Genomic DNA, 23,639 nt, shown 5'->3' with positions numbered 1-23,639 from the left:
TGGCCTCAGGTTCTCTGTTTTGTTCTTCTCAGCTTCATGTGTGCTCTTTGAGAGACAAAAAGGAACATTTGCTTCATTTTGAACTTGGATTTCTCTTTCAGCCGAATGTTCATGAAACCAGCCGGTCCCAGAGTTGGAATGTTCCAAATCCCCATTTGGAGCTGAGTACATATGTTATGGAGTCAGTTGTGACACCACTTTATGGAGAACTGACAATAAGTTCTGTGTCTTGTGAGTACCTTTCCTCCCTGTAAAGAGGAACCCTTCCCCCACTCTTTTGGAAACATCTCAGTCTGTATTGGAAACAGAGGATGTAATTTATTTTTATCGCTTTCCCTGTCAAACTGGCCAAGTGCCACAGGTTTCTGCTTTCAGATGTAGCAAGAGGCAGAGGAATCACAGTGAAGCGCCGTTTATGTCAGTGGCTCCTCCTCTATTTTCTTATCTTATTTTTGTGGCTACCTACTGAGTTATCTTATCACTCTTTATAATCCTGCAAAACTCCGTAACTTGACCCCTCCACAGAAAGAGCTGACCTGCTTAGACCTCCCTGCTCTCTACTCCTGCTCCCTTCCTTGCAGAGCAAGTTGCTCTGTCCTTTGTTACTTTACAGCTCCTTTCTTACTGCCTATCTTACCCCCTCACTCCTCCTTTTCCTAGCTCATTACATTACATTTCCTAGCTGAATGTGCACTCAGCTGTGTGGCCTCCTTGGAGTATGCTTAATTTCTCACTGTCCAGCCCGCTCTTTGATGTCTGATGAAGAAGGATACATCTTCTTTTCCATCTCTTCACATGTGCCTATTAATTACTCTCTTCAGAGAGGCTGTTTACTGACTATCACTCTGTTTACAATTGAATACAGCTAAACATTTGGTCTTCACAATTCCCCCTCTTCTACACCACCCACCCAGTTTCTTCCCAGTTGTTGCAAAATAGATGTCTCCAAATCACTTTATAAAATCACAGACGCAATATACTTACTTTCCCACACCCACCCTCCTGCTCTCAAACACTGTTTTCTCTTCAGAGAGAAGTAAAGTAAGTCTTTATATTGGTATTTCTGTCTCCAGTTCTCTAATAAAAATGCAGCAGTGAAGCTTAACAATTCGACCTGTTGCACATATCCTTACCTTGTGAATTGTGGAACACCCAGAAAGATCTGTGAGCTTCAGATTTCTGACCTGTGAAGGAAAAATATGAACTCAGTACAAAATACAAAAGTATGCCCACTCAAATGGGACTATGCATAAACTGTGCATATGGTTTCATGGGATCAAGGGCCTTTGTGCGGAGGGAATTTTAATAGGATGGGGTGACTAAAAATTACTCCAGCAAACATATAGAAGGGAAGAATTATATGGTTATAATACCACAAGTTAGATCTAAGATGAAAATTCCTTCAGATGTCCTTCTCATTGTTCCATATGGAGCTTAAAATATTACAGAATAATGTGAAATAAATTGAAAACATATGTGGGCTGAATTATGGTGTGTTTTTTTTTCTTCTAATGAACAGGTTATTGATAATCTTTTACCATTTGTATTTGTGAAAAAGAAAGAAACAGATACCTTAAAGAGCTTAGGAACTGATTTTTGACAAGCTATATGAAGCACACCAAGTGTGACATGACTAGGAAAGAGTGAGAGGAAGGCGGTCAGTAAGAGGGGCATGCACGGTCCAACAGTGGAACAACCTCCATATCCCCAAATCATTTCATCTGTGTCTTGGCATGGCATCCTTATCTGTAGAGTTAGAGATGGTTGCACAGGTTGCCTGTTGCTTTCTAATTTTAGTTCCTGTTTTTAGCACTTATTACTTTACAGAATTTAACCATGGAAACCATCCTGAGAATTTGTGTTGAAATCTTTAAGGTTTTGCAGCAAAAAATAACCTAGTCTTTCTGATAATTTGATTAAGAACTGTTCGTTTGTATATATTTCTTCTTTGTTACTAATACTACAGAATTTTACTGCCCATAAATTACTGCTTGCAAATGAGAATGGTAACTGTTACGATACGTGTGTTTAGGGTCTTGAGTCAGGAATGTTCTTTTTCCTTGAAAATGGCCTGTTTGACCAAGCTACTAGTTCAGTAAACTTACGTTCAATATGGGCTTATTAGATTTGGGTTGTATGAGACTTCCCATGTAATTACTCCTGAGAGCCCCCAAGGTGAGTGTAATGCTGCATGCTGGCACTGAGAAGGACTTGCTCTCCATTTTCCTGTCCCCACTGCTTGCTTCTGCACACTGTGGAGGAAGAGCCAACTGCTGCTTTACCTGAACGAGGTGTGACAGAGGCAGCCTCAACACTGGGCCTGGAAGGAACAGCGGTCAGCATGGATTAGGCTGGAAGTGAAGACAACTGGACCTAGAGCTGTAAGCCTCAAGGGACAAACCCTCCAAGATGGGCAAGGGGCCAGGCAGGAAGTGGCACAGGTATGTGGGGTAGAACTGCCTCTAACACCTGTGGAAACTAGAAGAAACCTAGTATTGTTAAATCTCACCATTGCTCTTCACATTGGCATGGTAGGCTTATACTACATTGATTGTTTCATTAGGTAAGCAGCAGGGGCATGTACCAGGAAGCTGAAAGTTTGAAGCTTTCTCATAACCAATATTATTTAGGGAATATATTTGGAGGCAGTGGAATCAAGCTGGCAGTGCAGGGGCAGGGGGACAGGACAGAGGCAAGGGAAGGTGGTAGTCCAGGAAGACCAATGGAAGCGTGTAGAGAAAGCTCAGTTTGCACAACCTTGCAGTTAAAAAGCCAACAGTTACAGAAACAGTAGAATTAAGCAGTGTGCAGTTTTGGTTATTTTTCATCAGTTATCCTGGATATGTAAAATAACTAAGCCACAAAAATAGACAGCAAAGTACAGCAGACACATGCTATTTTTGGTTTCATTCACACTTGTTTCCCTGACACCCCTGATGCTCCTATAAATGCAGTTTCTGTGTTTATATATCTATATATAAAAATACTTTATATTGACAGCTCTATTGATACACTTTTTATACTTCTATATAACAGGATAATGACAGGCACTAACTTATATTGGGTGTAGTTATTGTACTTGAATTTTATGACACATTTACTGTTCTTGCGTGCTAGAAAAGGAATGAGCATTTAAAAAACTTTGTGTATAATTACACTTTCAGCTATTAATTAATCATATAAACAAGTTAAAAGGACATTTAATTAAATGTTACTCTTCTAAAGCTAGAAACAGAGCCCATGGACTTTAAATTGATACTGTGTGCATTTGTTTTAATTAGGTAGTGTTAAGAATTAATGGACTTTAGCTGTTATATTTATAATTAAATACATTAGCATTTACGTCTTTGTATCATACATAGGATCATTTGTGAGCTCTCTTCTGCTAGGTACTGTACAAACGCAACTTAAAGTGTATCTGCAAGACTTACTTCCTTTCTTTGTCACCTTTAAAAGAAAATATTGTGATACCTTCTTCAGCTTTTGCAAGCGTCCACTGACTGTTCTGATGACAACTCAAAACATGCTCAAAATTTTTTTGAGATGTGTACCTTTTGTTCTAGCAAACTGAGGTTCTAGTTTGAGTGAATGAGGCCAGTACAGTAAACATGAAGTCCACAAATGCCCCCCAATGACTCGTCTGATTTTGAAAGCAGTGTTTCAACGGTCAGAGAACATCATTCGAGAGCAGTCTGTAGCACCTATTCTGGTCATGCAGCAAACAAAATTAAGCCAGGAGGAAGGGGATGAGATGCTGATAAGGGTATTTCTTTTTTGTGAGATTTATTTAAAAGCTTGTTCTAATATAAAAGTTGAAGGAAAAACAAACAAAAACAAACAAACAAAAAGCTGATAGGAACATAAACAATTTGAACAGGAGCAAGTAGCACAGGAATAGTCTCACCAATTTGGAAATTACCTGCTCTGTGCTTTGAAATATAGTAGATTGGAGGTTTGGACCTAAGCAAATGATCAGATATGGAAAATTATTTTGCTATTTGACGTCTTTCTAATAAACACAAATTATGGCTAGTGGTTGTTGCTGCTTCTGTGATAAGTTAATGCTTCCAGTACTGTTTGTCTCTGCTCATTTAGGAGTGCTGGGGAGTAAAAGGCTGAGTGATGTTCTATTACTCAGTCTTCTCATTCTAGAGCTGGATTCTTAACTTTGTTTGGAGAACTTATTTTTGTAATGATTGCTACAGTTATTCATGTTGATCAAAGTTCTTTTGTCATATTTGAATATGAAACAACAAACTTCTACATTTCCACCACCAGTATTTATTTTTCCTCTTTGCAGGCTGGATAGAGAGGACACAAGTAAGTGCACAATTTTGTGTCAGAATTTCTGTGAGTGTAAGGAACCACTGAATTTCTTTGTATGTAAATAAGTGACCTAGCAAACTAGATCAATCTGCTCTGGCATTTCCCAAGTCTTGGCCACTAACGTTTAGCAAAGGCAGACAGAAAAAGCCTCAGCACACAAGTAAGAAAATAGGGACAAAAATCTACGTTACCAGGTTAGCAAGAAGATGGTGTGTATTCATTTTGTACAAAAGTTTTACTCTGATGCCCATTTACTTCCTCCTGGATTTTTTAAAGATGTGAATTGTTGAGTTTTCCAAAACAAATGTAACTTAATATGTTATTCAGAGCTTTGAGGGGAAGAGAAATAGCGCAGAATTTGCTCCAGCTATATGATCTGCATTGATGTCTCTCATGCTTTTCTGTAAATCCAGAACTAGCAGGAGTCTGTTTAACGTTGACTAAATTTTGAGCTAATTGGAAATTACTTTCTCATCTGCTCAATCACATTTAGCAACAGTTACTTTTCTTACTGATGTAGTTTCATTCCTTTTTAAAAAATTACTCTTTTGTTTAGATGATACTCTTAAAAAAAACAGTGGATCTCTCCTGAAAATGAAACTGCTTTGATGTTCTTGTTCCTCTGTTTAACTGAAATAACTGGACTTCCAAAATATTTAGCACAGCCACTGACTTTCTAACAGATCTGCCCTCCAGGATCAGTTATGATCAACTTCTTGATGAGATTTCCATCTGGATTGATATTTGATACCACTCTTAAGATTTGTTTTTATTTTTTAAATCAGTTCTTCTTTAACAGTATTAACAGACACTGTTAATTGCCTTGGAGAGTTTGAAAATTCAGGATTAGGAGAATTGATAGGGATTCCTTTTACAACCCAGATGATTTGCAGTTCCGGAGCCTTAGGCCTGATCTGTGCAGTTTATGTCCAATACAAACATTCCCAGGTGGCTGCAATCAAACATCTAAACCAGCTGAAGTCATGCCGAACATGCACATGCAGTTGCTTGGGGTATCACTTGAACAGGACATTCATGTTTTCACAAGGGGATAAACTCTCATGATTTTGCTATGGCATCCATGTTGATGGTGGGATTAACCATTCAGTAAAACAAATGTTGCTGAAACAGTACAAAACTGTTCCTGCAAATGGCACCTGACTTATCTGCAGTTTGACAGAGGAGACACAGAGGGAAGAGAAGAAAGGAGGATTGTTGCTGTCCCTGTTAGCACCATTTCCCCACATTCTGCAGGTCCCATACTCTGCATGCGGCACCGCTTCAGCGACACTGCCTTGCTGCAGTGGGCAGGCGAGCAGCAGGAAGCAGGGCAGCCCTCTGCAGGCGTGTGCTGGGCTGCAAGGCTCCATCCCCAGGCTGGCAATGCCCCGGGACCTGGGCAGCTGCATGGAGCAGCTCAGCTCTGCCTGCGCCTTGCCTTAATCATCTCTGTTGGGCCTTCTTACATCCCATTCTGGAAATGCTGCTAGGCTTTAAAACTGGGACATGTTATTTCTTCCTTCTACAGGACATTTCACTGTCAACAGGTTACCTATACTAGAATACATAAGGTATGAGTGTTACCAATGAAAAGCAAAAGCAAACTTTACTTTATAATACCTAGGCTGTCTTTTAAAAAGAGATCTGTGTTTTGGTTTGCCAATATTTCCTGATGTTAATGGCGAAAATGTTAACTCTTCTATGAAGAATCTAGAATCGTATTTTTAACAGTTTTTACCTAGTGCTGGATAAAGAAAGATGGAGTCCATTTTAAGACTTTCCCGATGCTTTAAGTTTACAGGAGAACTTACCCGCAGTATTTCAGATGCTCAGAGATTCTTAGCATAATCTTACCTACTTAAGGGTATCCAAACATGCACCTCTTCCAGTCAAAAAAGGGAGCAAGTAATAAAATGCAGAAAAAGAAGTAAATGTAAAAAGAGGAATGAATGGTCAGTGATCAGAAAATATATGCAAACAAGATAGCAGAAGTGTGGTGAAGAAAAGAAAGAAGGGGAAAATGCCATTTTTACTGTCCGAAAATGTGACAGACTTGCAAGACTCACTCAAAAATAAGAGGACAGGAGTGATGATGAATACTCAAAAGGCTGGATTTAGAATTACTACTGGAGTAATTTAGAATTTAAGATTCTAAATTGAGCTGGGGAGGGCACCAAGGCATCTCTTCCACAGCTACTAATAAAGGTTAACAACTGAAGGACACTTACCTGGCTGGGCCTCATCTCCCATATTTGGCTAGACCACCTTAGGGATGTGCCTGTGATAGAAATTCTAACATATTAGAAACACTTACCAGTACAACTACGCTGACAAGCCTTTTACAATCTAAACTAGAACGTAACAATCATTGCAGAGAAAGGACACTACCAAGCATGGGAAATGAGGCAGTACACGGTAGCCATGCTGACTGGCATACACCACATTCAGTTAAACACCGTAAGTTATATACATGGCATTTCTATTTGCCTTTTTGTCTGATGAGTTTTTCCCAGGGATATTTACTTTAGAGGGGAGTTGAAGAAAAACGAAGATTCTACAGAACTGGAGTTGCTTTTTACTTGAACTTTGTAGCTTAAACAGTTGTTAATTAGAAATTGCACGAAGATTTCACTGTCTGATTTTATATGCTTTGACCATTGTACACTTCTGTTTTCTTTCATTTGCACTAGGAGGAAGAAAAATGGTAGGAAATATGATCATTTTAATTTCAAGATTAAGCCACAGACATTTTTTCATATAATCTGCACAGGTGCATGAAACAATCCAGAAGCAACTCAGCACTGTGAACTTCAATGTACAAAGGGGGCTTAGATCTTAGAAATCCATCTTAAGGATAGGCAAAGTAAAGGAGCAAAACAGCAGTAGGCACGCACCTACGGGAGCGGCTTCTGCCCTGTTTGATATCTGCCTGTGCAATACCTTTTGTGAACAGTGGCCCATGCAGGTTAGGTGCTGCTCCTCCTCAGCTCAGTGGGAATTTCTGCATTGGCTTCAAGGAGAACAGCAAGACCACTTTTCACACCTGCCACTCACGCTGTGTGCTTTGAAAATGTATGTTAGGTTTTATTTGGATAAAGGCAGATGATGCTTTGCCAGTGTTTTTCAAGCAGCACATTACCTATGAGGAGAGAGAAATTTAAAAAACTCACTGATTTACCATGTTAAAAAAAAGATGGCACATTTATTGCTACATAAATGTTATATACATAGTGTTTTCTGTTACATTGACAGAAATTTTTTGAACTTCTTGCTGCTGGTTGGAAAGGTTTATCAGCAATACCTTGAAATTTGACACAGGGTACAAATCTGCAATAAACCAACAATGGAAACTGGAGAACAAGATGAGAAGCAATTCATCTCGGACAATTAGCTCTTACAATACTCCATAGGTACTACACGGTATGCTAGAACCCTACTATGGTCTTACAATGCTATTGTAAATTTCTGATATTAATGAACAGGTTATGGTAAATAACCCTACATTTTTACTACCTAATATAGTAAAATAAAGTAAGAAACTTTTTACTGAAAACTTTTTCGATTTCAAAAATCTAGAAAGAGTAATATTTAGAATTCAAGAAATTTTCTTACAAGATTATTGTATAAAAGACTAGCTACAGTGAAAAATAAGCCAAATGTTTTTTTCTTTCTATTTTATGAAGGAAAGCTTCTGGGCATACTGCAAAGTCTAATATAGCCAAAAAGACAACAAGCTTAGAAGGAAAAAGGCCAGGCAGTGGCACGTGATCACTTTCACACGTCATAAGCAACAAATCTGTTTAGCTGATAAACACTGAAATGAAGAACAAGGCCACAGATATAATCAGGTGTTATTGATGGTATACGCAAATTAAAGTAATAGAAATGAGTCCACTAATTTCACAAACTCTTTTGTTAGGAACCATCCAAAACATGAGCTTAAATTCATTAGTTTATTTTAACAATCCAGCTTTTGTTCTTTCAAATTAAATGACTTCATGAAAATTATTGTTTTGTTCCTGGTTTGTGTGTGAACCAATTGCCAGTGATGAAAGATGCACTATATAACAATAGCTCAGACAACCTTGGCTTAGGAAATTTCCTCCCATGGTCATTGCAGTGGAAGACAGTTTCCATGGAAGTTCAAAGGGATTTTAACCATTTCAACACATTTGTGACAAAGGAATACTTATGGACACTGTTCTGGTGGATTAACATTTTAATGCTAATATGGCTTGGGAGGGGTCATTTGTTTGCACTTGATTCACATGGATTTTTTTCTCCACTGACAAGCCATACAAAAATGACAAGCTAATTGATGTATACAGTAAGGAAAAGTTGGTGACCGTTGCTCTTATATTCCATTAGTTAAATAAGCCCACCTTACTGGTGGTTATATCATCACACTACCTGCCACGGTGAATTTAGGATTTTACCATTCACCAAAATTGCAGCCTGAAAAAAATCTCCTTTGTATTTTAATGCATTTTGTGCTTACGTACAGCTAACACTTTACATGTACTATATGTAGTACTTACTGCTCGGAAAACAAAGCAACTCTAACAAAGTAGATTCTCCCCACCCAATTTACACTTCACGTTACAAGCTTTACTATGAAGCCTAGAAGCCTAAAAAGGTTTTGTTTATAATTAGAAAAAAAAACATTTGAGGAAAGTCTGAGGGAAAATAAAAATCAATTTTTAAATCTAAGAAATGTTATGGTCACAGTATTGCTCCTGTCTGCATGCAGCCTTCAGGAGGCCTCTTACTGGCTTGAACCATGGAGCTCAGCATGGAAGGGGAACTATGACCATAACTGTTCAGATTACCAGAGACCAAAAATAACATAAAAAAAGCTATACCAAGGAATAGTTTCCTATTGCATGGAAAACACTAGTCATATGGCAAAAGGAGAGGAAAGGACAACAAAAGACTTTTCCCTTCCTTTTTTAAGACACTAATAGGTATGCTGGGAATGCTACGGGTCGACGGTTGTCACTGCTTTGTTCTCTGAATGTGAACAGCTTTAGTAAATGCTGGCATCCAGCTGAAATTTTATCAGCTTTTAACATGTTAACTTTTCCCTTTATATGTAGACCTTTACAGTTCCATAACAATAAATAAAATTTGTAGTTACAATGCATTTGTCAATTCAGTTTAGGCACAAGGCAACTTCCACAATGAGTGGAGAGATCACAACAGTCTCTGATTGTGCAGAAGCGACACACTGCTTGCAACAGAATGATATGTTCAGAGTATTTCACGGGCTGAAATTCTATCTGAAGATCTTGTATCTTCAATCCTGATGCAGGTGTTGACCAGTAGCTTTGATCATAAGATTGCATTTGGGTTTCTTGCTTCAAGTGTTTTCTCCTGTCAGGTTTGTCTTCATATAACGTTAGTTGTCTGTGTCCTTGTGAAGAAAGGTCACCTTCTGTGTATCCTACCAATAATTCTGGAATTCTAGAAAGAGATTTGGGAAAAGAAAAGAGTATTAAGAAAAGAAGCATAATGTAACACTATTGAATGAATTTGAAATGTAATTTGGGGCATTTTCAGTCAGTTAAGTGCAAAAGAAAATCACATTGAGGGGTCCAAAGTCATCTTTTCCCCAAAGCATATCCATCACACACAGCAATTCCATAAAAGCTAACAGATCTCTGATCTCCTGATGGGGAAGGTAAGGCAGCTCCATCTCCATCCTGCTCAATTATTGGAAATCTGCTATGAACCAAATTTACATCAACAAACTAGTTTTAGCCGTTCAACTGAGCAGTTACTAAAACCTTCACATATTAGAAACAGGTTATAAAAACAGGACACTTGTTACTTTTCTACTGTAAAAGCAGTTAAAAACCTTTACCACAATTCCCGAGTTCAACAACTTAGTTTGGTTAAAAATATGTAACTGCTGTATTGTGGTTCTCTCAAACTAATAAGGATGCCAAACTAGCATGAAGTAAACCAGACCACAAATAAAAGCTAGATAATGGTCTGCTTTTCTGAGAGTTACTGAGCTTGAACAGTTTACCCTCAGAAAAACTGTGTATTCAGACTCTTTGGGTATAGGAGAAAGATTATTATCTGTGAAACTCAGATGTAAGAAACCGCAATTTCATTCAACTTTGACTCTTGTATTTGTAAAACATGCAAGAGACAGTACCTAATTTAAATGACTTCTGTTGAAGGTAGGCATTACCCTATACCTAAAGAGCCTGTAACAATCTTCTCATGTCAACTTTATGCTTTAGTCATCTTGCAAAATTATTGCTATTTCATAGTGCTGTGTTTTTGAAAGTGCCTTAATATGAAAGCAAAGATAAACTTTTGAAATATGGCAAGATTCACTTGAAACAAAATACAAAATCTGTAAATCAAGAATTATCTAACAAATCAAAAACAGCCTTTTGCTCTGGTATGAAAAAAAAAAACAAACAAAATTAAAGCAATTCATATCACCTTATTTTCCTTAAAAATAGACAAATAAATAAATAAATCCATTTAGCTGATGAAGAAAGAAGCTGCCTGTAAGAAAATGGGGGAAGTACTAACTCAAATAAGGCTCGATTTAAATGCCATTCTGTTGCTTTGTAAAGAACACCAGGAAATAATACACTTCCATGGGATACATTCTGGCAAGATACTCTTACCTTAAGCTAAAATAGAAATGAAACTGTCTATATAAACAACAACAGAAGCGCCCTCCCAAAGCATAAAATTTTCAGATGATTTTAGATGAAAATCAGGCCATCAAACAGCACTGAACCAGATCTGTATAGATAACTTTTGAAAGTGGCAACAGCACTACTGTTTTAAAAACATAGAATATCTAGCATTTTTTCTTGTTAAAGACAAATTTTTCCCACTTAACAAAGAAAGATAAACACTGCATAATAAAACCCAAATCAACAATTTCAGAAGGAGAAGACTCATTCCTGTAAGGCCTCCCCACCAGCCTGTTTTAAATGAACCATCTCATACTGAACTATTTGGAGCATTTGGAAACACTGTTTTGTCTTGCAAAGCTGCTAGCATTGCTTTTTAAATCTTAATTCGCGATCTGTATTAGTGGAAATAGCTAAGGTAGTTCGCCATCTCTGTTGAGCAAGTGATAGGAGTGAAAATGACTGGCCCTAAGCCAGACAGCAAACCTCTCTCAGATGAGAAGTACCTCCAACTGCTTCTACCAGCCCTGGGACACAATGCACGGATTTTTAAATGAACTGAGGTGATATTTAGACCACTTCAAGATGTATAATTCATCTCTGTTATTCTTGGCTTATCTAGCAGGCTGTTATCTATTCCTCTGATATCATGCCAAGCAGGCCACCTGAGCCAAGAGACATAATCATCAGTAAAAACAGATGCAAATGGAGAGAATTTCACAAATTTCCTGGGTTTGTTTTATTACAAAACTACATAAATCTGCACGCTTCTGCTCATGCTCAGAAACAGGGAAGTATTTAGCAAGAAGTTTGTACTAATGACAGCTCAGTAGCTGAGAATAAACATATCTAGTTCTTCCGAATTTTAGCCAATAAAAAGCAACAAACAGAACAAATGTTACCAGAGCCACCCCGCTCTAGACGAGACATACCTGGCTGGTGTTCACATATGACCCATAGGGTTGGTAGTTTCACTCAGGCCAGGGTGGCTTCCTGGGTGTGGTGTTGGCGGCTCTGCCGATACGGCAGAAACTTTTTCTTCTTCCCTTCTCTTAAGGCAGGCTGCTTTAGGATTTAGGTTTCTCTCTGTAACAGAAAAATGATTCTTAACATCCTGTATGCTGATACCAAAGGGAGTATCAACACATTAATCACTGCAGTAAAAATAGCACTGCAGCTTCCCTTTCCTGAGTACTTACAGCCCTGTGTTAAAGCCCAGGTGCCTAAAGCTGCAGACAAGCCCTACTGGAAGTCCAACTCATAGATTAGTATTTTAAAACAAACAAATAATAATAATAATAAACACAACAACAAAACACACAACTTACTACCTGCCTTCAAAAATACTGAAGAACAAAAAATTGCCTCCCTTGTTACACAAAGTAGCTAGAAGTACAAGCTGAGAAAAAAATGTCTGCAATTTACAACGAAATAAAACACATTTTTGCATTTTATGTTGAAGTCATACCAACCCTTCTGACATCACCCTGCTTTTAGTAATGTTAATGCTTCTTTCTTCACCTTAAGTATTAGCTCATTAGAGAAGGCAGAATTTCTGAAGTCACTTAATTCTCTACATCCACCGCCCATCTTGGTTATCCATTATATTCTTCCAATTCAGTCATACAGAGCAAAAAGGTTTTTTTTTAAACCTTATTTCCTCTCACATTATAAAGCCACTACTTTGTAATAGCCAGCTGTGGACTAACTATCAAAATATTTCCATCAGTATGTTTCTACTTCCCCAGTTAGCTTCATAGATGTAGATTTGAATCTAGTTTTCAAGTAATTTACAGCTTCTAAGTCACCTGTTTGTCCTTCAAAATGGCTTTTCATGAATCAAAAGACAACAGACAAATCTCAGTGGCCAGAAAGACACACAAAGATACGTAATATATTCCGTCAATTGAAATAAGTGATTTTTCTCCTCAGTGCATATTGAATTTAATCAGCATTTTGAGGTATTTTTCTTGTTATCAGTGAATTGTGTTTTGCAGTTTAAGATTGCGAGTATGTTTTTAACTGTAAAGAAACTGCCAAAACAGAGCAGACAGCAGGAGCTCAGTACCGGAACTCTTAGCCCTTCCCTTCTATAGCACTGATGCCCCACTAATAACTGCAGTCTGCTGAACCCTGTTCATCTTACAGGATGTTCCTCTAGCTAATCTGACAGAGGCAATTTTGCACAGACTTGCTAATTGTACTTCCACTCAAACCATTATCAACAGCCTCCTACTGGAATTCCTAAGGATGATCACTCACAAAGAGTCTGCTGGAAAAAAAAAAAAAAGTAACTTTTCTGAACTACAGTTTTCTTAGTTTAAATGTGGCTGGCCTTTAAGTTTTAAAGATGATGTCATTATATGGAAACTTTGAAAGGAAGTTAATTTACAGTGATTTAGGAAACGGAGATAAAAATGCTAGCCTACAGTTAAAGCTTAACATCTGAAATGTTTCATTTTGAATAGCACTAATCACAAAATGAGAAGATGCTTTACCAGCAGAGAGAGGAAATTGTTTATGCTATTATATAATGCACTGGCAAAAGCTCTGGATACCACACAAATCTCTGGTCACTCAGTTTTAGGATACTTAATTGAGCTTGGAACAGGTGCAAAGAAAGACGAGAGAAAATGAGGAATGCAGTCTCTCACAAGAGGCACGGTGTGCTTGTGACAGTCTTCTTCAAATGCACAGACAGTAAAGTACAAGGTGAGATGTAAACATGAGGAAGGGAAAAATCTTGATTTAAACTGTCTATAAAGTAAGTCCAAATTAACTGCCATTACATTTAGAAAAGATTTCTAATACAGGCATAAGGTATGGAAGCAACCAAGGCGAAAGTGGTCTCATTAATTTTAATGCAGAGCTTTGTATGGTTTGCATGGCCTGTAAGAGTAGGGAGATGGGCCTGATGTTTTTTAGTCCTTAAAACATGCTTCATTGATGTTCTTCCGACTTCTTCATAAAAGTCAATCTTATCTTCCAGAGAAATGCAAGGATTTTCAGACCAAAAAAATCCCAAGGTCGAAGTCTCAGAGATGCCAAGACTAGCTGGTGCCACACAAAGCTCTGGTAACTTTAATCTCATTCATCTGCAGCATAATCACAGTTTCTGCATATACCATGCAAGAACTCTGACTGGAGACAGCGTGTTTTATTAACAGTTCCGTCAGTACAACTCTGCCTGAAAACCCTTTGCGTCTCATCCTTACCATAGAGTAGCTAAGCTTGCATTAGAATACTCTGTAGCTTCCAATAGACTAAACAATTGCTTTTACCTACAGCAAGCCACAAATTTGGAAATGAAAGTAACGTACATAAAAATAAAACACTGACATCCTCCAGTGACATCAGTGATTCAAAGATGTAGCACATGAAGCAACTGACCACTGGCATCATCCACATCTGAAAGAATTCGAGTTCTTGATGCGCTTACGTCAGTGAAGTACCAAAGGAAGACAGTTATTCAATAGTCCAAGGGAGCAAAGTAAAAGAATGCTCCACCAGTTTCAGTGACAGCTACCTGAGGGACAGAGGTGTCTCAATTTTAACACCTCTGTCATTAAGTGAGATTAAAAGTCATCAGTAGCTTCACCAACAAATGAAAACGGAACAGTTGAAGATCTAAACGTGATTCCCAGAGGAAGCATTTTTCTTTAAAGAAAGTAAACTGCGAAAAGAATTCTTCCTTCTGCAACTATTGATAAGCCTATTTCTTCCCTGGAAAAATCAAAAGGGATCAGGGAAAGAAAATACATGCAAAACCAACCTCTACTCAATTCAAGTAGCTGCAGGTCTCCTCCCCAAACTATGCTCAATGCAAAAAGCTAAGTAAATGCAGTTGAATTCGCCACATTTTTAAATTTCAGTTGCATGGGGTTCATCTTAAATCAGATCACTTATTTTTGATAAAGTTTCTGTACTACTAAATAAGCACTTTTTACAATTTAAAGCAAGTCGTGTCAATGTTTTAATTAACTGATTTGCCTAGAAAACTTGGATAGCAAAATGGCTAGGAAAATACACACAAAAAAAGTATAAACCTAACACTCCCATCCTTCCTTTCTTTTCATTAAAAGCAATTCCCTGCTTTTCCTAAAGAACTTCCAACATAGTTACAGAACAGCTAACATGCCTTTAGTGATTTGCATTGAGTTGTGCAGATTACAAGAGACCAACACTGTTCCATGAACAAAGCCACCCCGCAAATTGCCACAGTGCAATGACGGGCTACTCACCTCTCACTTGTTGCTCTAGACTGAGGATGACTGCCACAGCCTGGTGAAGAATAAGCAGTTTTGTCTGTGGTTTTTCACTCTTCAGATGAAGCTGACACATTCGGCCAAGTTCTTTAAATGCCTCGTTAATATCTCGTACACGCAAACGCTCTCTAGCGTTATTTGCCATTCTCCTCTCCTTTTCTCTTTCTATTTTCTGCTCTGGGTTTAAATCCTCATCTTCATTAGTACTGCTGCAAGAAAGTGTAAATAGAAGTATATTGAAATTTCACTTTTACTTCAAACAAGTCACTCTGCTAGTTCAAAATTCTCAGCTGATGAAATTAAAACTTCTTCCCATTTACTCTATTGTATATTGACATATAAATAAGCAAAAAAAATGCTAGAAATTAATGCTTAAGTATTCAAAGTAATTCTTGCCATTCCTATAATTTCCAGAAAATAAACGTTCAATGGCTTCTGCCTGAAGAATATCCACACAATATTGTCTACAGATGGTAAACGCATCTAGGAAAGTACAGGGAATGTGCTGTCCCCTTGAAGCAAAAGAAATACCCTAACTACTGCTTTATTCAATTACCGACACATGTTCAAATAGTTAGAGATACTCAGCCATCTTTTCAGGTGAAGAAAAAATCATTTTCAACCAATAGCTTTTGCTGGTTTCCAATATATTAGCTTATACAAAAAGGTATTCAAGTAGTTTTCAATTTAATGCGCTTATTTAAAAACAATTTTGTTAAAGATCTACCTGGTCAGTTTGAAAACTTTTATTTCTTATAATGTACAAGGTAGGGCTGAACAGTTATATTTAGATTTTTTTTCATTTCACTTAAAATTATTATACTAAGTTGTGTAGCTTTTTTCCCCCCCACATATAGGACTGTTCATTTAAGTCCAAAACTGCTACAAAGCCTCTACTCCACTAAAATTAATATACTAAAATGTCATTAAGCAGCTGTGATGGTATAGACTCCACTGCCTGTGGTTGCAAGGTTCAGATTGTTTATTGTTATTTCAAATTTCAATGCTTGTGTCAGGCCTATCAGGCAGATCCAGAAGCATTTTACCTGGTGTGAGTTCCAGTTTTTTTGGTCTGTGGTTTGAGAAGGGAAAAAAAGTTCTAAAATTGTATGTACATATCATATTCACCCCAGTCCACAGTTTATCAGGCCACAGTTCTCCACAACTACTGGCTCCCATTTAGAAGAGGAGCCCTAGCCTAGGTACAGGGATTACATGTCTTGGACACTTCCATCCTATACACTGGACAGGACTGTCTCAATCTTTTATGCTAATTATTTCTATAGGCAAACTATAGGCAAGGCACTTACACAATGGAATGCATAATTTTCAGGTGATTTTCCTGGAAAAAAAAGATCTATTCAAATAGATACTGTAAGCTATCTGTCTTTATATTTCATATGCACAGAGGTAACGCAAAAGCTTTGAAATAAACTTATTAAAGACAATCTACAACTTACACAGAGCGTTAATTAAGCACAAATTCAGTAGCTTATGTCAATGACCCACCTTGTTCTGCCTCTAGATGAAACCTTGATATCCTTCTGGGAGGACTCATCATCTGATTTCATGTCATCCGATGAGGGGGGTTCATGTATATTTTCATCCTTCTCCTTATGTTCAGACTTGATTTCTGCTGGACCTATAGCCACAGACTGGCTCTGCAAGCCGCCTGACAACGCTGCAAGCAAACAGATCAGTGTGACTATCAGAGGAGTGGAATATTTCTCCCTGTAACAGAACCTCAAGCAGATATTGCAGATGGCAGGCCAGAACACAGCAAGTTTGGGAAGCCAATACAAGGAACCATGCTCTGGTAACAAAAATAAAAGAGAGATCCTGGTAACACTGCTGTACTTGGACATATGTTGTGAGGTTGTAAAGGAATTCTAATAGTCAAGAATAGCTTGACCAGAGAAAGACACTGTAAAATACAGAAGGTCATTCTGCAAAGTAAGAAAATTTGCACCTCGGGTCTGGGCTGCAAATCTAAGGGCATAGCTGCACTGACAGAGGCTTGGGGCTAGGCCAAATCTGCAATACACATCCCTAAATGGAGCAAGCATGTTAATGAATAAGCTGAGTTCTGTTTCCTATAGCTTACTTCTTTAGGCTAAAAATTGAGTGAACTGTAAACAGTTGTGTGGAGAGACTTCCTTTCATTGGCCGGACTGAAATCAGTCATCAGCTCACTCTGCAACCCCCCTGGCTGATTTGGAAATGGCTGCCACACTGCAAATGGCATTATGGCATGTTAAGCTATAAGGCAGCCGTAATGCAAAGCGTTCTACTGAAACTATACAAGGACCAATCCAACACGGGGATGCCCTCCAAGTTTTTGCAGGAATCCCTAACAGCGGTAGTTTATAGTATTTAAAATTGAAGTTAATTCTCATTTCTCAACTCTACTTATGTTCCTATCCCCTTTCTGTATTGATGCACATTTACCAAGATCTACAGCCTCCCTGGATCTAGATTATTACTGACACCACTGAGCATTTAATACTGCTGGGAAGTTACCTCTGTAGCTTTCTTGTGTTTTATGATTTAGTTCTGTGCTCTGAGCAGAAACTGAACTGGGAAGAACTGAATGGTTGCTGTTGAGGCTGACACTTTCTTCCCGATGAGTCCCAACCTAAAGAAAAACAAAGCAAACATTTCAATTAAATACGTGATTCAAAGAAACAGTCCAAAATGGAAGTTTAAAAGACAAAGTATTTGCTGGATTAGAGACCAAAGTTCAAGTTCTACCTCAGTAAGGGAAAGATTTAGTTGAAAGATGCTGTTACACTAAACCACTTGATTACTGCATATTGGATTAAGCTGTGCTTCAAACAGTGACCAACACCTGTTTGGAATAATGTAGCAACCTAGCAATTTTTTTCAGTATTATCCCACAGATCACTACAGAACTTTATTCTTGATTTATACCTGATTATAAGATTTGATTAACATTAGATTGCTTTAAGCTATTATGGCTATCAACTGTAGTACTCATAAAATTTTGATCCTTTAATGAAAATCACAGGGAATAGTAATTTTCACTGCTTGTGAACGTGTGTGTATATATGTACACATACACACACACACACTTAAATATAGACACACACATTTAAAAAAAAAAAACATCTCCTCACTTCCTGATTGCTAAAACAGGATTAGGAAAAAATGCATCTAATTCCAAAATATTATTTTATTCACTTTAATATCTTTCCTCAGCTAAACACGTGGAGTCTAGTTCCATTACTGAATCTTATCATATGAACTATTCTTACCACCCCCTGCATGTAATACATAATTTCCTTCATAATACAACACAACTAAATTTTTAAGTATTGAGAAGAAATAGTAAAAAAAAAAAATCTCAATCTTGCAAGAACTTTAATACATTATACTTATGTAATAATGTAGCTGTGAGTGCAAATACATAGCTTGAAGAGGCTAATTTATTTAAAAAAAAGCAACAACCCTGCTGCTCAATACAGAATACTGTTATCGATGCAAACATCTATTAAAAGAATACTATTCTTTAGTCTGAAAATGCAAGAGGTAAAGACAAACTGCCTGAATTTAAATAAATTCGAATATGGGCCATTTAAAGCTTTTGATTCCTAAAGAGACAAAAGTCCTTTAAATATTTATAACATAACCAACATAATGCAATTAAACAGTTAAAAAAAAAGAACAAAGATGATACTATTATTTGTATAGTTACAAAAATTGGCTACAGATGAAGCTTTTTATTGGAACAGTAGCAAACGTGTCAACTAGAAGATTAAGCCTTTAATTAAATAGGTTTATTGCCTGGAGTTACACATGAGAACCACTGTTTTTCAATAAATCCTTCAATCCTAGTAAACTGCTGAGCTTTGAATCCCTCTTGAGTAATTAATGCAGCTTTTACCTTTCATGTCTTAGTATGGATTTTACCCAGAGAGAGATAAATACCCTTATGCAAGTTTATCCTTTGTTTAATACACACTCGTTCCTGTAAGCTAACGCACACGAACAAGAAAGGACGGGGGGGACCACCCCCTCCCAGCCCTGCCAACCCACAACTCGTATCAGGTCATTCTGGGCTGCTACAGATTCTGCAGTTCTGTGGAAAACCTTGCATACAGCAGGGTATCTGTGCTTTTTAAAGTATGTTTTATCTTCCTTTTTGCCATAAGCTTTGTTTGTGAGAATTTCTAAGGGATATGGTCCTCCCAGTTCTTGTGTCTTGAGTTCACCAGAGTAAGGAGCAGGACCTGACTCTTCCAGCCTATGAGAAAAATCCTTCCAAGGGGAAGGTGGAACTCACAATCCCTGCAACTTACAAAACCCAGCCTTTTGCTAGTTCTGCCCTTCAGGTTGTGTTTTATTTTGTTCTTCTGGTCACGCTTAAGTCCTAACACATGAGGGTGCTTTTATTCAAGCTACAAGCTATTAATCACTTTGAGGGCAGTTCCCTCCCCCCCCATCTTGGGGGGGGGGCAAAAATTTCTTAAAGCTGTGCACAAACCTAACAGCTGCCAGAACCCTGGCAACTCTCAAATCTAGAGCTAATCTAGAAGTGACAGATTAGCAAATCAATTCTGATAGAGGCAGAAAATAGATCAGAAATAAAAACTGAATTCAAGCCCACATCTCGGTTCTTTGGAAGAGGTTTACAAACTCAGAGCATACAGTTTAGATTAATGAGATTTATACGGGAACCTTAAGAGCTACAGCGTTACAAAACTGACCGCCACGTGAATTTTTTTTTTTTTATCTCCGATCTGTGATGTACTAGACAATCCGCCCCCCGCCCCGGGGCTCTCCTCCCCTCAGGCCGGCCAGAAGGAGAGCCCCGCGGCCGGAGGGGCAGCGCGCAGGGGCCGGCGGCAGCCCGAGGCCCCGCGACCGCCTCCTGCCGCCGCTCCCCCGCCGCGCAGCAGGGCCGCGGGCGGCAGCGCCAGGTGCGGGCCCGCCGCCATTTGCATACAGCTGCGGCCCGCGGCGCCACCCCCGGCACGGCCCGCAGTGAGCAGCCGGGCGTCATCGCGGCCTTACCGCGGCTCGCCCGGCCTCATCCCCGCCGTCCCTCTGCCGCAATCCCTGCCCCGACCCCTCGGGCCCGGCGGGGAAGGCGCGCTGAGAAGCCGCGTTCCCGTCCCGCACGATACAGCCAAAGCTGTAGCGGTTTAGGAAAGTCCGAGAAGCAACCAGCACAGAAACCGCACCCACTGCAATATGCTTAGATCACTTCGGGGTCCACCACTGTCTATTTTTTGTATGTAATGACAGCCTAACACATACTTAGGGTTCAAAGCAAACCAGCGAAGTTGTATTCCAGTCGGGGAAGTCACAATTCGAGGAAAATAGTAGTCCGTAGGCAAGACGTTGTTGTAACTTACTAGGTGAGCTGTGTTTATTTTTATGCATGTCAAGAAAGACTTGCAGCACATCAGACAACCTGCAGAAACTCAGACAAAAAATTTAAGAAGTGCACAACTTCTTCCAGTTGATTTAAGCAGTAAGATTTGGGATCTAAACCGGAAAACTGAGTGTTTTGGAGAATTAAATAAAAACTGGACAGAACACAGCAACTGATGACACACTACTGCACGGAGGAGAACTCAGTGACGTGGCAAAATGAAATCCTTTCTCCTGTTAACAGCAGCTCTGCAGCTCGTTCTTCTGTTTGATTACCGATTTTAAACTTAGTGATAAAAGCTTCTGTGAACTGGTAAAAAGAATCAGTCATGGTCATAAACGTCAATTGAACTACAGCAAATGCCAGGAAGACAAGCAAAAGGGCTCTGGAACCAAAGTTTTTACACTTTGGGCAGCTCTAAGTTGTTCAGTACGAGCACAATCTGCAGAGAAATACGAGCACTGGAGGCACGAGCAGAGGCTGGTGGGGGTGAAGCAGCTGAACTCTCCCTTTGTGACTTTACGCTACAGCAGATAGGGGCAGGCAGAGGGAGAGCACCAATTTTCTCAGATTCCTGTTGTACCTGGAAAAAAACCCTCTAACTTGAGGATTGAGTTTCATCCTTAACGGAGTTTCCAGGCCCTTTATTTATTTATTTTTAATCAATTCAGGCTGTTCTTTTTCCACTGTATTGCAATGACAAATAAAAAGCAGCTTGAGTAAGAAAAAAAGAGTATTACTACTTAACTTTCCAATAATACACGAAATAAAATACAAATCAACTTCAAAGGCCACTTAGCAAATATTTGATGAGTTTGAGATATTAAAAATCTATTTGAATAAGTCTAATGGACAGCCCAGCTAAAAAGAAAACAAGACCATTCAGAGTGAACAGGAAATGAAGTCAACTAGAGTTTTAAAATAAATCTGGCTCAAAAATTAAGCAAATGTTAAAATAAAACCATGTCTGGTTACACTAATTACATAAGAAGGAGTTAAATTACTCATTTCCTAGCTCCTTCTGCCAAGATCATCTTCTTCAAGGGAAATTAAATTTATTTTTCTATTTTTTCTTGTTGCTAAAAAACAAAAGTGTTTTGTATAAAGATATCTCCCCCTCAAACAAGGAAGTTTCATTTACTGCTAAATCCCACTGAACACTTCTTGACCGAAAAGCCCTACATGCCCATCAAATAAACAATAACAGGGAAACAAGCTTATCGATGTTGAAATTTCTGTTAGCCAATACTAAGTATTTTCTTAAACTTCATGGTATGTACTCTAAAATATAAAGAAATTTAATTTCTGAACAAAATCTCCTACAGGTCTGTTTGTGTGTCAAATTTTTTGCTCTTCTACATTTTCAATCTCAAGAAAAGCAAGTACTAGAACAACTGTACTTGGAAATGAATTGAGAACTGAATACTTGGAGAATTACACCTCATACTTCTGTGGCATCACTGCAATGCAGTTGTCACTAATAAAACCAGTTACCGCTACAGCCAGCTGTGCCAGCCTCCGCTCTGTACATAATTCAGGATTCCATCCTAAATCGTGCTGGGATCCTGTGATTGCAAATGATGTCAAAGGGCGCTCTTTGGGGACTGGGAAAGGCCACAACAGGATGCCTTCTGTTGGAGCCAATTTTTCTGATGTAACAAAATTAAGGTTAATCCAAGAAATTCTTCAGCTGACTCACATTTTAAGATAAAACAGATCTGCAAGTTTGTTTCACCCAGTGAGGATACATACAAAAGCAATTTTTTCCATTTTCCTACCATAAGTATGTTTCTGACACGCAGCAAGCATCCTTCAATCAAAACTGCAGATCAATCACTACATGATAAATCAAGTCTACATTACATTTAAATTACACAACTACATTAAACTACAGCAGGCCAAGGAGCCTTTATTTGTTTTGGAGAGACATTTCCTACTGTCACCTATTTCAATCAAAACTGAGTTGATAAAAATATTATCACAGCTTAGTCTAAAACAGAAGCAGAGATTTATGTACATTTGGGCATTATGTGGACTTAGCAGCAGTGTGAGGAGGCCAGAGAACAATTTTGTCACTGCAATTTTCAGTCACTCATTTTACCCCACACCATTATGACCTATGAAAAAAAGGTTTTCTTTTGTATGACTAAATTTCAGAACACTGTAAAAACTCTCCCTTTAATAGCATTCATTAAATACTAACTATGATGCAGCACTAAAAAAATTCTAAAGTATTTACATACCACTTCCTTCATTACTAAAAGCAACCGTGAACTTGCACAGAAACCTGAAGCTGGATATGCCATTGGAAAGTACCTCCTTTCCCAAATGTCCCCAAACACACACAGCATATAGAAAGTAGCCAGTTCTTTTTGATGTTTACTGCAGTGGTTCTGAAATTAATATAAATGGATGTGTGACATGCGAATAGGAGAGCCTGGAACTAATTCTGTTTTATAGAATACAAACCCTTCAGCAATTGGGGTACCTAATTATTTTGATGATAGGTGAAATTTTGCCTTGATCACACAGTACCCAGCTGTGAATATGTTTTATAACAGAAAATTTCACAGCGTGTAACTGGTCTTTAAAATTACACTGTAAACATGCAAACACATGGCACCACTAAAATAAGCATGTTTTTAAAAAGCTTTTTTTCCAGTAAGCATTCTGAGAAGGGCTGAATGAAAAGGAAGAAAAATGGAAGTAAGTAAGCAAACCTACAAAGAGATTTCATTTACTATATAACTCTTTTAACATATTTCTGATCTACGGAAAGATTAACTACATTTTTCCAGAATAGCTCACATTTTTAAAGAAACTAAAAGAGATGGACTGAATTATTTAACTCTTCTTAGGGATTAATCTAAAAGTTGCTTCCTCTTCATTGTTACTTACACTACAGCTGTGCTCAAACTCCTTTTCATTTAGAAAAAGAAGTTTAAATTTTGAGCCTGCACACACTATGGTTCCACATTCCAACAG

At 38.3% G+C, this 23,639-nt stretch overlaps 1 protein-coding gene and 1 long non-coding RNA gene across 24 annotated transcripts in view; one reads left to right on the top strand and one right to left on the bottom strand.

The window, feature by feature from the left end:
• LOC308176259 overlaps window positions 1-9,046 on the top strand; it is a 39,737-nt gene extending 30,691 nt beyond the window's left edge. For 3 of the 4 annotated variants that reach the window (XR_013938184.1, XR_013938186.1, XR_013938187.1), the window contains one exon: window positions 102-9,046. This is a non-coding gene — a long non-coding RNA (uncharacterized lncRNA). The remainder of the gene's footprint in view (window positions 1-101) is intronic. The other variant, XR_013938185.1, reaches the window with a different exon arrangement.
• The window catches only part of TCF12 (transcription factor 12), a 164,076-nt gene continuing 147,936 nt past the window's right edge, over window positions 7,500-23,639 (bottom strand). For 16 of the 20 annotated variants that reach the window (XM_080551795.1, XM_080551780.1, XM_080551791.1 and 13 more), the window contains 5 exons: window positions 17,777-17,891; window positions 16,766-16,937; window positions 15,233-15,465; window positions 11,924-12,077; window positions 7,500-9,789 (listed from right to left, as the gene is read on the bottom strand). In XM_080551795.1, the coding sequence (XP_080407921.1) occupies window positions 11,935-12,077; window positions 15,233-15,465; window positions 16,766-16,937; window positions 17,777-17,891 (663 nt within the window). In that variant the 3' untranslated portion in view covers window positions 7,500-9,789; window positions 11,924-11,934. The remainder of the gene's footprint in view (window positions 9,790-11,923; window positions 12,078-15,232; window positions 15,466-16,765; window positions 16,938-17,776; window positions 17,892-23,639) is intronic. The other 4 variants (XM_080551778.1, XM_080551793.1, XM_080551792.1 and 1 more) reach the window with 1 other exon arrangement.

This window comes from Anser brachyrhynchus (genome assembly GCF_964034855.1).
Source record: "Anser brachyrhynchus genome assembly, chromosome: 11".
Classification (NCBI taxonomy): Eukaryota; Metazoa; Chordata; class Aves; order Anseriformes; family Anatidae; genus Anser; species Anser brachyrhynchus.
The sequence above is the reverse complement of the archived record's forward strand: the minus strand, read 5'-3'. Positions and strand labels throughout refer to the sequence as shown.